Source organism: Zootoca vivipara, chromosome 1 (assembly GCF_965207765.1).
Source record: "Zootoca vivipara chromosome 1, rZooViv2.hap1.1, whole genome shotgun sequence".
Lineage (NCBI taxonomy): Eukaryota > Metazoa > Chordata > Lepidosauria > Squamata > Lacertidae > Zootoca > Zootoca vivipara.
The window spans coordinates 42,979,788-42,996,667 of NC_142582.1; the positions used below are offsets into that span (position 1 = coordinate 42,979,788).

Genomic DNA, 16,880 nt, shown 5'->3' on the forward strand with positions numbered 1-16,880 from the left:
CCAGATTGAGGACTTGAATGATATTACCAAACATTCAAAAAGGAGAGCTATATTAGACATGGGAGACTTCAACTACCATGGTGTCTGTTGGAATTCAAGTTCTGCCAAGAATGTAAAGTCCAACAAACTCAATTGCCTTGCTGACAATTTCATTTTCCACAAGGTGGAAGATGTATTTTGTCTTTTCATGGAAGGAGCCCATGATCATGTGGCTCCCATATTATACTAGTCATGCAAACTAATGAGCAAAACAACTATCATCCAGCAACCAGGGGATAACATAGAAATTTCATCCCAAACCACAAAATAAATTATATCCAACACAAGATACAATTCTTCAAAGGAATGCTATAGGTTTGACAAATGTCTGACCTCTGCTCTTTGCTATCACACTTTTCCAAAGCAATGAGTATTACTTTCACAAACCTTTAACCTTTGATACAATGTGGGAGTTTCCCGGTTTCAAGCTATATATGTCCCAGAGTGTCACATAGCATTCAGTGGTCACATTTCAGACATTCCCCATAAATTAGTAAGAAGATTCTGGTATAAATTGTGTAAATCTATCCAGAGACAAGGCACAGATCAAGCTGCTATTGAAGCCAGTAGGGGGATATGGTCCACAGTGGGAAGAAGAGCCATATTCTGAAACAGTAATTGACATTCTGGATTGATAGAGCAAAATATTATGAACCCTAAACTATGAAACCCTCTTTCCTTTATCCAGGATATTTGTCACCTATTTTAAAAATAGAATATAATTTTAAAAAATTACAATTTTGGCTTGGCATCCTCACATGTAGAAATAAGGGACAGGGAGATCCCCTGGTTCTCTCTGGCTTGGCATAAGCAGTCTTTGATATTGAGCAGAATAGCAGGAAAGCCCTTCTGTTCCCATTGCTTCCCTGCCATGATGTTCAGTTCCTATCCACACAAAGCAAGAGGAAAGGAGAGACAGAAGGATGTTTCTCAGCCCTCCTCTACAGTCCCTTTAAAACTTTCTCTTACATAACCTTATATACAAGTTTTCAAACAATAATGTCGAAGCACTTTTATCAGTTTCCAAATAATAATAATAATAATAATAATGCTCCACTTGAATCTCTAACCTTGTTTCCTACTTCTGATCAAGCTTTCATTAATTCCCATCAGGGGACCTAACACTCTGCATTAAAATAAATTTCCTACCCCCCCCCCCCCAAAAAAATTATCCTTCATTTTCTAAAAAGAAAAAAGAAAATACAAAAGATACAAAAAACAAACAAACAAAAAGACAAAAACTACAAATAACTGTAACATTATTTCTTAACATTGTGGACTTCCTCAATTCCCCCCTCATTGGGTCCATTCATCCTTAGCAATATACACAGAGGGTGGTGGGGGTGTGGTAAACCTGTAGAAGGCTGTTAACGACTGCTGATGGCTGCAATTAGTTCTGGGGGGGGGGAAAGGCAAGGGCTGAGGCGCCAAAGAAAGCTTGATCATGCATAATGAGATAAGAATCTGATGTCTTTATTCATCCCAGGTGGCTCCATGGTTTTAAGCTTGGTAAAGGTAAAGGTAAAGTGACCCCTGACCATTAGGTCCAGTCGTGACCGACTCTGGGGTTGCGCGCTCATCTCGCATTATTGGCCGAGGGAGCCGGCGTATAGCTTCCAGGCCATGTGGCCAGCAGGACAAAGCCGCTTCTGGCAAACCAGAGCAGCACATGGAAACGCCGTTTACCTTCCCGCTGTGGCGGTTCCTATTTATCTACTTGCATTTTGACGTGCTTTTGAACTGCTAGGTTGGCAGGAGCTGGGACCAAGCAATGGGAGCTCACCCCGTCACAGGGATTCGAACTGCCGACCTTCTGATCAGCAAGCCCTAGGCTCAGTGGTTTAACCACAGCGCCACCTGGGTCCCACAAGCTTGGTAATGAGTTCCAATTCAGCAACTTCTCTTTCCAGTCTGTTCCTGAAATTTCTCTGTAATAAAACAGCTGCTTTGAGATCTTGTATAGAATGTCCTGGGAGATTGAAGTGTTCTCCTACTGGTTTCTCTGTCTTATGGTTCCTGATGTCAGATTTATGTCCATTTATCCTTTGGCGTAGGGTTTGGCCTGTTTGTCCAATATAGAGAGCTGAAGGGCACTGTTGGCATTTCACTCAATGGGGGAGATCGACTTCAGTTTTTAAATCTCCTCCCACGGCCAATTTCTTCAGTTTACTAATTTTAAAAATCTTTTCTTTTACTCATGGTGTCAAATGTCTTCAAATCTTTTAAAATAGGATAGAATCCACCGCTCCACAAGCTGCCGGCACAGAGCTTCACACTGTGAGAGTAGATCGACTCACAAAGGCACCCACGTCTCCACTCCGCTAGCTCTCGGGTCCCTTATTAGGACTTACCAGGGAGCAGAGGACAACTGAGTGCTAATCACAGACAACTGAGTGCTAATCACAGACAACTGAGTGCTAATCACTTGGTAAATTATGGTGTGCTATCACTTGGTAAATTATGGTGTGCTATCTCACCCAATACAGAGTGAGCCCTTATTTCTTGACTAGCTATTATTCTGACCAGAACACCTCTACACTCTCTGGAAGTTCAGCAATAAGCAGTCAGATGATGGGTGGGGGTGGATTTAAGGATGCTTAAGTAGCCCAAAGGAATTCAATATGTATGTTATGGGAAGTATCAATTAAGAAGAGACATACTTCTATCCACTGGCTGTAAATGCCACGAAGAGATTAATTAATCATGACAATAAGATTGAATGTATAAACAGGAGCCAATGGAAGAAATCAAGAGATGGTATGGCATCTTTTAGTCTCAAGAATAGGGCAGTAATAACAATAGACTATTGAGATCCTTCAGATTATCTTTGCTAAATTGACTTTCAAAGGTACATACTGGTATCTGTGAGAATGAAAAGCCTTACTGTGAAGTAATTTGAAGCCATCATACTGGAGACTAACCTAATGTCTTCTGGAGAATGGGATAGCGCCATGTTGATTGAATGAGCTGGATGCCCAAGGAGAAGCCACACTGAGAAACAGCATGAGAGGCAGTTTTTGTGGTTACTGCAGCTTTTAGAACCTAGAGTTAGAGAGGGCTAGTATGATGATTGGACGTGTACTATTTTTTATATCTTGCCTTAGTTATAAAAGGGTACAACAGTAATTCCTTTGATGTGCTTTTTGTGAATTATGCTTTATTCTGACATCAAATTGTTTTGTGGACTGATTCCCATGGAATAATATATATATGAAAATGATAATATCATGATCAATCATTTAGATATGCCCTTTATCAGTCAAGACAAGTGTTTTGAACTGGTCCCAGAAGACCACAGTCAGTTAATACAATTGGTATTAAACAATTGATATCATCATGCCTCTGCACATGTAAACTACAACTCCTGAGTCATTGTCACATCACATTGGCCAAGTATGGAAGTTATTTATTTATTATTTAACTCCCATTGGGCTCTCCTAGTCTTCCTAAGTATGAACAGACAAAATGAACTAAATCACTGGAGAGCCAGCCTTGACATCCCCATCCCAACAAGCCAAATGATGCAAGAGAACAATGTACAATCTCAAATGTTTCTGATCAACAGCATTTCCCCAGTCAGCCTCTAGGTACAAATCATTTACCAAGGCTGTGAAAGTTGCTTCCAGCCATAATCAGGCAAGAATCATGCATGGAAAGGACTGAGATAGGGTGCATAATCCAAGAAAACCTGTAGTTGCTTTGCTGCCACCCACTTTACTGCATCTACCATCCCCACACACAAAAAAAGGAAAAGGAAAGGAAAAAGAAAGACTGAACACTAATCTAAATTTAGACCTCTCCTGGCACTGTACTTCTAACTTTCCTCCATCTCTTTTCAGTGAGCACTCACCCTGCAAACATAGGTTTTCACTCCAAGAAACCAACAAAACAGTTTATTTCACATGTTTGAAAAGAAACCTCAGAGCACTTCAGAGTCCTGGAAACAACACAATAAATCAGTACAATGGTATCCTCCGTCAAAGCAATATGCTTAGATCTGTCACTTGCTTACCTGTGCTACTTCTTCAAAATCGTCATGTCTTTTCTGAAGAGCTCGTGCCCGATGCAGGGATTTTCCCACTCCAGTGTGTTTACTAAGGAAGGCTTCTCCATGGTTTTCAATCCAGTCCAATACCTGGACAGAGAAGAAGAATATCCAATTATCTCTCATGGCTGCTCAACACAAAACATCCAATTATCTGTGAGCAGTACTTAGAAACAACACCATTCCATATAAGTGGATTCAATAGCCTGAAGAGTTTATCTAACACTCAACACCATCCAGAGACAAATCTACTCAGAATCCAAAGTAAAAGGCTTCCCCCCCCCTATTTACTGATATATTGCTGTTATTGAATATCTGTTTATTTCCATCATATGAAACATGTTTTGCAGCAGAAATGATTTTGTTCTAAATTATTGGGATTTTTAAAAGAAAACAACCACTATCATCATATAGGGGAGACGTTGCCCTTCCATTAAAGTCCTTGTGTCTTAGATGTGCAATGATTCACTTCATATGAGCAGCCTATCCCAAGGCAGAGAATCTAAAATAAATCTGAACAAAGTAAAGAATTTAATTTTAGGTGAGAAGGGAGATGGCTGTTTCAACATTTAATCTAAAGAGTCTAAGGCTGAGGTCTTAAACCATACAACATTGGACGACACCAGTTGTTAATGTAACATCAGCTTCCAATCTACTCACTGTAACTGATCCCAGCAAACCTAATATGCAAGAGGTTTAAAATATTATCTTTCAATAATAATAATAATAATCAGCTCTGCCACAGCTGGTAGAAGATGCTTCTCCCAAGTAGCAAAAATGTTAATGTTACAAGTACAAGTAACATCAAATGCATCCATCCATTATTAGAAGCCCATATGCAGATGGTTCAAGATGACATGGATATACATAAATGCTACAGAAGAACAGCAGTAGCCATAAATTTTGATGCCATTATTCAGGTCTTCTAGAAAACTGGCACCAGTGGCAGATGAACCGTGATAGCTGACAGAATGTGTAACAAGCAGAAGGAGCCCTTCTCATTAGCTGACCAACTAGTTGCCCTTCCTTTCCACCCAACAGTAGAATGATGCTTGAGAACATGGAGAGCAAAATCTTCTACAACCAGAAAGACAGACAGGAAGGACAGCTGGATTGTTAATTAATGACCCATGCTCTATTCCACTCCTGGTTAGCCCCAGATGCTACTGAGATATTTCAGGCACTTGGTTCCTTCTCACATTCAACAAAAATGAATGTCATAATGAAATATACAAACGCTTGCCCACCCACTCTGTGTGCTACCCTGCCTGCTGAAAAGGGCACTATCAGAACCTGGTCATGAGAACCAACCCAACTTCCTAAATTGTGTTTCAGCTTCTAGCATCCAGGCATGTTGAAATACTCTGAACTTTGGGGTGTATTACATTGGCCTTCTTGCCTAAGCTCTTTCAATTTATTATTATTTATAACAGCCTTTGCCAACTTGGTGCCCTCCATATGTTTTGGACTACAACTCCCATCAGTCCCAACCAGCACATGAAGGCTGCTTTTTTAAAGATGTCTGTCGGCAACCACCTATGCCAGGCATGTCAAACCTGCGGCCCTCCAGATGTTTTGGACTACAATTCCCATCTTCCCCAACCACTGGTCCTGCTAGCTAGGGATCATGGGAGTTGGAGGGCCGCAGGTTTGACATGCCTGACCTATGCTATATAAAACTAGAGAGGTGGGTTCTGTTTAGGTAGTGCTAAGGAAATATAGTACTCTTCCTACCGAAATTTGTCATTAGTTCAGAACAAAAAAGTCCAATTTGTACAATTTACTTGTATTCTGAGAAGAGCAACATTTCTTCCTAAAGGTCTTTTCTGGCTCAGATTGTAAACTGAGCGGGCTTGCCTCCATCTAGGACACCTGGGAAGCTGAAACAACTGAATATCAAGTACCTTAATACTTAGTATGACTATCAAGTCTCCTATAAATGATATGTGCAGGTTCCTTTTTGCCCGGTATTTAACTCCTGAGTAAATATGCACACAATAAGGCTACATTTAAATTCCACAGAACAAGATCTTCTTTAAACTGCATTTAAAAAATAAACCTTGCATTACAGTGGTACCTCTACTTACGAATTTAATGCGTTCTGAATGCACATTTGTAAGTCGGAAAAAATTGTAAGTCGAATCCCATAGGAATGCATTGGGAGAAAAAAATCGTAAGTAGAAGCAACCCTATCTAAAAATTCGTAAGTAGAAAAAATCCTATCTAAGCCACATCCAAGATGGCGGACGGAGCTCCATTCGTAAGTAGAAACATTCGTAAGTAGAGTTATTTGTAAGTAGAGGTACCACTGTATTTCTTTGGGGGGTATAGTACAATAACACTTAGAAATTTTAAAGACCAACTAAGTTTATAAGACCAACTAAGTTTTTATTTTGGTATGAGCTTTCGTGTGCATGCACACAAAAGCTCTTACCAAAATAAAAACTTAGTTGGTCTTTAAGGTGCTACTGAAGGAATTTTTTATTTTTATTATACCTGTACTTAGGAATTTTGTTGCAGGAGGTAGGTAGCCGTGTTGGTCTGACGCAGTCAAAACAAAATAAAAAAATCTGAAGAAGTGTGCATGCACACGAAAGCTCATACCTATGACAAACTTAGTTGGTCTCTAAGATGCTACTGGAAGGATTTTTTATTTTGTTTTGACTTAGGAATTTTGTAACGTAGGTCATATACCAATCTAAAAGAAAATGAAATGATCCACTATCCTACTTAATGTTGGGATACAGTGGTAGCTGCTGTTTGATGGATCAGGAACATTTTATGGGGTTTATCAGAGGAAACTGCCACCTCAGTTTCCCTCTTGGAATGAACTCCTACACATATTAGATAAGAGAACCCAAAATATAGATTATGACAGGTTTTTCTTCTAATATGTCTTTGTTCTAGTATTTGTACATGGCTTGTAATAACAGGAATGACTGAACAGTTGCTAGCTAGCTCCACTGTTATTAAATCTATTAATACTTCTGTTAACATCCCCTCTCCTCATCAGGGAGTCTTCACATCCTCTACTATAATCCAATCTAAGCAAAAACTGGAAGTTGAAAGCAGGGCCATATTATTTGAAAGTAGGAAATGTCCATTGACCTGAAATATGCTTATTATAAAGAGAAAACCTAAATGGCATTCCCACTGATTGAAAATAATTATTTTCTATATATTTACAAGGAAGCTATGCCATTTCTTATGTATTTTGAATATATGATACTGCACACACAATGTTTTCATTGGGGTGGGGAGATTGCATTCTTAGCCAAAATATATGTAACTTTCTTAGCTTCTTTGTTTGCAGGAAGATGTAGTGTCAGAAGTATGTGACATCACTACTTTATGTCCTTCACTGGAAACTCTGAACAAGGTATTTATTGAGGTCTCCTGTGTCCCATGCCTTCAATATTATTCATTATCAACTTTCAATCATCAATAAGTATATGGGAATGCTCAGTGTGTGATGGTCACTGGAAAGAGTGATGCCCCCATCCAAGCTCTCTTCTTCTTCATGGAGGATAGTGTGAGAATCTCCATCCACTGTTAATATTTACTGGACCTTGGGTCGCACAATTGATGTGTTCTAATTACAACCAGCAGAGGGTGCTTCCAGTGCTTCTTCTTCTTTGGCAATCACTCGTATCTGAGTAAGATTGTCTTCCATAAACACGGTTTTAACAATGGGTCCGTAAATTGTCATTGGGGCTATACAATTTCCAAGGTTTAAAGGGACATGTCTGGAAAGCTACACAGCACCAGACAGTTTCAACAGCTATGTAGTTCCCATGTGAGCCCTAAAAGAACAAACATATGAAAGCTTTCTATTGGCTTAAAACTATGCACTCCCCAGCAAGCCGTAAAGGGTCATATGGTAAGAAGTTACCTAACCTTTTAAAGTAAGGCAGTCACAGAATTAGCTTTGCCCAAAGGCCTCTGTGCTTCCTGTTGGGCTTCTAGAGTTCTCAGGACCATCACTTGTGAAGTGATGCTAGTCTCATAGCTAACTTTCCTGTAGGTGAGGTGCCCACATTTCTAGGTAGAGCATTGGGATGTGAGGTTGGGGGGGGTGCATACATAGTGACAACCAATCCTAACACACCCCCTCACCCCATCACTGGAGGAGAGGAGAAGGGAAAGGCAGTAATCTTTCTCCTCATTCCTTCTCCATGCAGAGTGTATGCTAAATTCCAAATTGGTAAAGGCCAAGTTAAAATGGATGCGAGTGGCGCTGTGGTCTAAACCACTGAGCCTAGGACTTGCCGATCAGAAGGTCGGCAGTTCAAATCCCCACGACAGGGTGAGCTCCCGTTGTTCAGTACCAATGTACCGCTCCGGCAGGAAGGTAAATGGCGTTTCCGTGCACTGCTCTGGTTCGCCATAAGCGGCTTAGTCATGCTGGCCACATGAGCTGGAAGCTGTCTGCGGACAAATGCCGGTGCCCTCGGCCTATAGAGTGAGATGAACATGCAACCCCAGAGTCGTCTGCGACTGGAACTAACAGTCAGGGAGTACCTTTACCTTTAAAGGCCAAGTTAATAGAAAATTTAGTATTCAGCATTCAGGTATGAATGGAGTTTAATTTGTTGAAATTTATCACCATTTTCTGAGTGATTTCCAGGATACCAGAATCAAAAGCTTGACTTTGCATATAGCTACAGTCCACTTTTACCTGTAGCCTGTCTCTGTGGTTTTGATTCCTCATGAACTGAACAACTTTGGTAATGACAGTCAGTTCCTGAGCTTGACTTTGAGGCTGGATTAGTATCTCAGTTTTAGATTTCACCCCCCAAAAACAAACTGGCCCATACTACAAGTGCATGGAAGGGAAGGGGGGGATCATTTAGGGTGTGTTCATTGATTCCTCGAGGGTCCCTCCTTCTCGTCTTGCGCCTAACCTTTAGATTTTCCTTCTTATTGGATAATCAATTGAAAACTTGTTAACTGGTTACAATATAAAGGACTAATTAGAAACTATATGAAAAGCAATTGAAATTTTTGCTGGTTGCTGGTTTATTTTTCTGTCTACAGAAAAATGTGACCTCATGCTCAGCTGCACACATTGGAAAAATAAGAAATTAGGCCTAGCTGGCCACCCAACCAACTAATTGTAGTGTGCACAACAATGTTTATATTCCTTTAGGGCTATTTTCATCCTTTACCAGTAAGTATTCAAGAATAGTGAGTGCTTTAAAAGAGTAAGGAGTATCTTAAGATAGATACTTTTTCAGATCACTTGTAAGTTATCTCTTTATTTCAACCTTTAGCAGAAAGCACCCAGTCCAGCTCTAGGCATCAAAATAAATTCAGAAAAAACAAACTCTTCCTTCTTATTGCAGGCAAACAAGCTTATTTCTTTAGTATAGGACAGGTAGAGGGGTGAAGTCTAACTCTAGTCCATACAAAGTTATAATATTTAACTCTTCAAGGGTTATGTTACTATACAGGCTGGGGGTTTTCCAGGATCACTTAAGCAATTATAGGGTGATTGTGATCATGAAAAATCCACCAAAAGTCAGGGAAAGTCTTGAAAGAGTAGACTTTGGAGGGCTCTTCAGAATCAGGCTTTTGCTGTGTACTTGCCCTGTCTGAATTTATCAAAGGGTCCCATTGCTCCTGTTCTCAAAACAAGTTGTCATTCTTCAAATGAAGGCTGTCATTGACCATCACGTCACAAATTAAAGAGACAATTATCCCCCCCCCCCAAAAAAAAACTGGTAGGGGGTGGGAAGCACAGCTCTGGGAAGGGACAGTGCCTCAAGAATGCACCCTAATTCTACAGCATGAAGCAAGCTCAGTACCTTTCTTTTAAATAATAAAAAAAATTGTGTACTTCTGGAGGATGGTTTGGGGAGGAAGCTTCCCGTTCAGCAGCAGAAGACCTAGCTGTTAAGCAAAAAGAAGCAATACTGGCACCATTCTCTGGTGGCTGAAATCCATAGTCTAGCTACAATTCAAAATGAAAATGTAAAGAGAACATTGTGAATTTCTTCAATAAACGAATGTTATGGAATCTTCTGCCTTTTAAGGAAAATGCAGTCGTACCTTGGTTCTCGAACAGAATCTGTTCTGGAAGTCCATTTGACTTCCAAAAATGTTTGAAAACCAAGGCGGGCTTCCGATTGGCTGCAGGGGCTTCCTGCACTCATCCGGAAGCCACAGAAGGTGCATCAGATGTTTGGCTTCCAAAAATAGTTTGCAAACCAGAACACTCACTTCCAGCAAAATAAAAAAATTCCTTCAGTAGCACCTTAAAGACCAACTAAGTTTATATTTTGGTATGACGAAAGCTCATACCAAAATATAAACTTAGTTGGTCTTTAAGGTGCTACTGAAGGAATTTTTTTATTTTGCTTCGACTCAGACCAACACGGCTACCTACCTGTAACTCACTTCCGGGTTTGCTGTGTTTGGGAGCCAAAATGTTCAAGAACTAAGCTGTTCGAAAACCAAGGTACAACTGTAAAAGGGAAATCAGTGGGTTCCACATGTCAATCCAGCACTATATATGCTGAATATGCAACCCTCTTAGTTTTAGAAGGACCTTGGTTTCAGAAATGCTAATAACAAAATAAAAAACAAAGAAAAAAGTATTGAGAAAAAAATCTAAGGAGGCTTACTAAATCCTAATCCTGCATAATGACCAATAATGCTCACCAAATTAATTACAACAAAAAAATATCCTTTTGTTTATTTAAAAGCCACTGCTTGAAATAGATTCCCCCCTCTTTTCTCTTCCCCATTTATCATGGAAGAGTAATGTCAAATAAAGGTCTTTTAGAAAGGGGAAAACACTTCTAAATACAAAAGAATTTATCCTCTGGCTTTTCCTGCCATTATTAATGACTTACAATAGCTGAGTCACAAATAAACTAAACTGTTCTTATTGGCACTTAGAAGACTTCTTAATAAAACACAGAACCAAGACAGTAAGTGAATTTTCACTACAGGTTCTGTGAATGACTTAGTAACAAAAATAAGACCAGAATTTCCCAAAAATTTAGATCTGGTTTAATTCAAAAATTAATACAAAAGACAAAATACACCTTAAAAATAGTTTCAATCCTCAGCACTGCAAGATCTGCCCTTCTATTTTTTGAGAACACACCTAATTTTCTTGATGTTCTATTGAGGTGTGCTTATTGGCTTGATGGTTTCAATCTTATTATTGTATTTAACATTTTTATGGAGATTGCTGATTTATTGTTTATTGCTGGGTTTATATACTGAGCTTTTGTTTATCTTTTAGATCGCCTTGATAGGCTTTTACCCTTACAAGTGACCTAAAAATATTATAAATAGGTGTTAGAAACTCTCAATAGAAGAAGGATGCAATCTACAATCTTAATAAGAAATGACCAGTAAAGAAGCTGCCTTATACCAGAGCAGAGTATTTGCCCATATAGCCCACTATGGTCAGCTCTGACTGGCAGCAAGCTTCCAGAGTCACAAGCAGAGGTATTGCTGCTTGCACATCATCTGCTTTGATCCTTTTAATTGGAGATGCTGGGGAAGGAACATGGGACGTTTTCCATGCAAAATATGTGCTGTGGCATAGATTTATGGTCCCTCCATATATATATAATAATACAACATTTATTTGCAAAGTGTTTCCTCCCTTCAGACGTTGCAAAACTAGGCTCAGAATTTTACAGGTTAATGTCTGTAATATTGTCAGGTGGCAAATGTTTTATACTAGCACTATCACCAGGACCAATCAGTTGTTCCATATCCAGTTCTAACTGTAGCTTCTTGTCCCACATAGAGATTTCTCAGGAGACAGATGAGGTGATCAGGCACTCCCATTTCTTTAAGAACTTGCCATAGTTTGCTGTGGTCGACACAGTCAAAGGCTTTTGCATAGTCAATGAAGCAGAAGTAGACGTTTTTCTGGAACTCTCTAGCTTTCTCCATAATCCAGCGCATGTTTGCTATTTGGTCTCTGGTTCCTCTGCCCTTTCGAAATCCAGCTTGCACTTCTGGGAGTTCTCGGTCCACATACTGCCTAAGCCTGCCTTGTAGAATTTTAAGCATAACCTTGCTAGCGTGTGAAATGAGCGCAATTGTGCGGTAGTTGCAGCATTCTTTGGCACTGCCCTTCTTTGGAATTGGGATGTAGACTGATCTTCTCCAATCCTCTGGCCATTGCTGAGTTTTCCAAACTTGCTGGCATATTGGGTGTAGCACCTTAACAGCATCATCTTTTAAAATTTTAAACAGTTCAGCTGGAATATCATCACTTCCACTGGCCTTGTTATTAGCAATGCTTTCTAAGGCCCATTTGACTTCACTCTCCAAGATGTCTGGCTCAAGGTCAGCAACCACACTACCTGAGGTGTACGAGACCTCCATATTTTTTGAACTGATTGGTTCAAAATTGGGAAAGGAGTACGACAAGGTTGTATATTGTCTCCCTGCTTATTTAACTTATATGCAGAATTCATCATGCGAAAGGCTGGACTAGATGAATCCCAAGCCGGAATTAAGATTGCTGGAAGAAATATCAACAACCTCAGATATGCAGATGACACAACCTTGATGGCAGAAAGCGAGGAGGAATTAAAGAACCTTTTAATGAGGGTGAAAGAGGAGAGCGCAAAATATGGTCTGAAGCTCAACATCAAAAAAACCAAGATCATGGCCACTGGTCCCATCACCTCCTGGCAAATAGAAGGGGAAGAAATGGAGGCAGTGAGAGATTTTACTTTCTTGGGCACCTTGATCACTGCAGATGGTGACAGCAGTCACGAAATTAAAAGACGCCTGCTTCTTGGGAGAAAAGCAATGACAAACCTAGACAGCATCTTAAAAAGCAGAGACATCACCTTGCCGACAAAGGTCCGTATAGTTAAAGCTATGGTTTTCCCAGTAGTGATGTATGGAAGTGAGAGTTGGACCATAAAGAAGGCTGATCGCCGAAGAATTGATGCTTTTGAATTATGGTGCTGGAGGAGACTCTTGAGAGTCCCATGGACTGCAAGAAGATCAAACCTATCCATTCTTAAGGAAATCAGCCCTGAGTGCTCCCTGGAAGGACAGATCGTGAAGCTGAGGCTCCAATACTTTGGCCACCTCATGAGAAGAGAAGAATCCTTGGAAAAGACCCTGATGTTGGGAAAGATTGAGGGCACTAGGAGAAGGGGACGACAGAGGACAAGATGGTTGGACAGTGTTCTCGAAGCTACGAACATGAGTTTGACCAAACTGCGGGAGGCAGTGCAAGACAGGAGTGCCTGGCGTGCTATGGTCCATGGGGTCACGAAGAGTCGGACACGACTAAACGACTAAACAACAACATCACCAGGACAGGCCAGAATATCACTGATCCTTCCATTCCTCAGAGCAGAACAGCCAATGTCTGATAGAACTGTAGTAGACGCTCAAACTGCGGACAAATGGCCACATCAGGGGGAAATATGGCCTGTCGTACAGACAGTTAAAAACAATTAAACATCAGCCCACAGGATTCCTGTATGTTTTATAAGAAATGACTAGCTTGCCAATAGCAAATCCATCGCTTCTAAACAATTCCAGCCTGAAGCTATGTAATTCAGTTACACTTAAGGGCCATCAGAGAAGACAAGGTAAATACAGCATCATATAACATACTGCTTTAGATGGAAATATTTGTACCAATCAATAAATACTATTCTCTTCACACTCCTTGTTTTTAACTTGTAAGGATAAAGCTTCAGGCAGGCCTTTATCCATCTTATTAGCACTTTTGGTCCTGTCTGTTACGGTATGCAGCATTAGGGCTAATGCCCAACAGTGTACCAGTGCCCCTAATTGCAGATACAGAGTCAAAAATAGGGGTCAGTAGGGACACGGGTGGCGCTGTGGTCTAAACCACTGAGCCTAGGGCTTGCCGATTGGAAGGTCGGCAGTTCGAATCCCTGCGACGAGGTGAGCTCCCATTGTTCAATCCCAGCTCCTGCCTACCTAGCAGTTCGAAAGCGCATTAAAGTGCAAGTAGATAAACAGGCCCTGAATCTGGCAATTCTAGGTGAGACCAATAACAGCAGGCAATACTTCCACTCTACTTCTTGCTCTTTAAACACCATGTACTAGCCAAAGCAACAAATCTATCTAATTCAGTAAACTCTGAACATGTTTCCTCAAATCCATTTCAGATCATACCCTAGACTATCCGTGGTCTGGCAGAATCTGAAATGGATATGAAAATTGGCCTCATTACATGCAGCACATAGTATTCTTGAAGCTCTCTATGCCACTTTCAACATTTATGGCAACTTAAGAGAAGCAGGGTTGTGAGGAGAGTACTAGGGAAGAGTCCAAGGAATGCCACAGCAGGCACATGAACACATGTTGGCCACATAATTAAAGGCTGCTGGAAACAATGGGAGCTGCAGTTCTCACATTTTATCTATCCCTAGGGTTGAACTAGGAAAACTCAGCAATGGCCAGAGGATTGGAGAAGATCAGTCTACATCCCAATCCCAAAGAACGGCAGCGCCAAAGAATGCTCCAACTACTGCACAATTGCACTCATTTCACACGCTAGCAAGGTTATGCTCAAAATTCTACAAGGCAGGCTTCAGCAGTTTGTGGACCGAGAACTCCCAGAAGTGCAAGCTGGATTTCGAAGGAGCAGAGGAACCAGAGACCAAATAGCAAACATGCGCTGGATTATGGAGAAAGCTAGAGAGTTCCAGAAAGACATATACTTCTGCTTCATCGACTATGCAAAAGCCTTTGACTGTGTCAACCACAGCAAACTATGGCAAGTTCTTAAAGAAATGGGAGTGCCCGATCACCTCATCTGTCTCCTGAGAAATCTCTATGTGGGACAAGAAGTTACAGTTAGAACTGGATATGGAATAACTGACTGGTTCAAAATTGGGAAAGGAGTACGACAAGGTTGTATATTGTCTCCCTGCTTATTTAACTTATATGCAGAATTCATCATGCGAAAGGCTGGACTAGAGGAATCCCAAACCGGAATTAAGATTGCCGGAAGAAATATCAACAACCTCAGATATGCAGATGATACAACCTTGATGGCAGAAAGTGAGGAGGAATTAAAGAACCTTTTAATGAGGGTGAAAGAGGAGAGCGCAAAATATGGTCTGAAGCTCAACATAAAAAAAACTAAGATCATGGCCACTGGTCCCATCACCTCCGGCAAATAGAAGGGGAAGAAATGCAGGCAGTGAGAGATTTTACTTTCCTGGGCTCCTTGATCACTGCAGATGGTGACAGCAGTCACGAAATTAAAAGACGCCTGCTTCTTGGGAGAAAAGCAATGACAAACCTAGACAACATCTTAAAAAGCAGAGACATCACCTTGCCAACAAAGGTCTGCATAGTTAAAGCTATGGTTTTCCCAGTAGTGATGTATGGAAGTGAGAGCTGGACCATAAAGAAGGCTGATCGCTGAAGAATTGATGCTTTTGAATTTTGGTGCTGGAGGAGACTCTTGAGAGTCCCAAGGATTGCAAGAAGATCAAACCTATCCATTCTGAAGGAAATCAGCCACGAGTGCTCACTGGAAGGACAGATCCTGAAGCTGAGGCTACAATACCTTGGCTACCTCATGAGAAGAGAAGACTCCCTGGAAAAGACCCTGATGCTGGGAAAGATGGAGGGCACAAGGAGAAGGGGACGACAGAGGACAAGATGGCTGGACAGTGTTCTTGAAGCTATAAACATGAGTTTGACCAAACTGCGGGAGGCAGTGGAAAAAAGGAGTGCCTGGCGTGCTATGGTCTATGGGGTCACAAAGAGTCGGACACGACTAAACAACAACAACAAAGAGTTGAACTGTCAACATATGCAGTTACAGGTAGGTAGCCGTGTTGGTCTGCCGTAGTCAAAATAAAATAAAAAAATTTCTTCCAGTAGCACCTTAAAGGTAAAGGTAAAGGGACCCCTGACCATTAGGTCCAGTCGTGACCGACTCTGGGGTTGCGCGCTCATCTCGCATTATTGGCCGAGGGAGCTGGCGTATAGCTTCCAGGTCATGTGGCCAGCAGGACAAAGCCGCTTCTGGCAAACCAGAGCAGCACACGGAAATGCCATTTACCTTCCCGCTGTAGAGGTTCCTATTTATCTACTTGCATTTTGACATGCTTTCGAACTGCTAGGTTGGCAGGAGCTGGGACCGAGCAACGGGAGCTCACCCCGTCACAGGGATTCGAACCGCCGACCTTCTGATCAGCAAGCCCTAGGCTCAGTGGTTTAACCACAGCGCCACCCGTGTTTGTCATTGGTATGAGCTCTCGTGTGCATGCACACTTCTTCAGATACACTGAAACAGAAGTCACCAAACCCTTATATATATAGTGAGAGGGTGAGGAGGGGTAGTACTCAGAAGGGTGGTGGGAATGGGTGATTGGCTGATAGGTGTGGTAAACCTCTCCTATCAGCCAGTCACCCATTTCCACCACCCTTCTGAGTAATACCCCTCCCCACCCTCTCACTATATATAAGGCTCTGGTGACTTCTGTTTCAGTGTATCTGCACTGAATCTGCACAGTGTATATGAACACAAAAGCTCATACCAATGACAACCTTAGTTGGTCTCTAAGATGCTACTGGAAGGAATTTTTAAATTTTGTTTCAACATATGCAGTAGATCCAGGACCTCAGTTACTACTGTGTCATTTTGAGGAGTCATTTTTGCCATCTCCTATCATGTCCCATAAGATCCAAAAGTGAGAATACAGGAGCAGGGGCGGAATTTGCTCTAGAATTTGGTTCAAAGTTCAGTTTAATATCAGAGAAGACTTGGATGAGTCTACTAATCAGCAGAATCGGTTTAATCTAC

At 41.2% G+C, this 16,880-nt stretch overlaps 1 protein-coding gene across 1 annotated transcript in view; it reads right to left on the minus strand.

Annotated features, from left to right (window-relative positions):
* The window catches only part of KALRN (kalirin RhoGEF kinase), a 367,102-nt gene that overhangs the window by 60,399 nt on the left and 289,823 nt on the right, over positions 1-16,880 (minus strand). Inside the window, exon 10 of the mRNA XM_088652331.1 lies at positions 4,052-4,174. Within this exon, the coding sequence (XP_088508457.1) occupies positions 4,052-4,174 (123 nt within the window). The remainder of the gene's footprint in view (positions 1-4,051; positions 4,175-16,880) is intronic.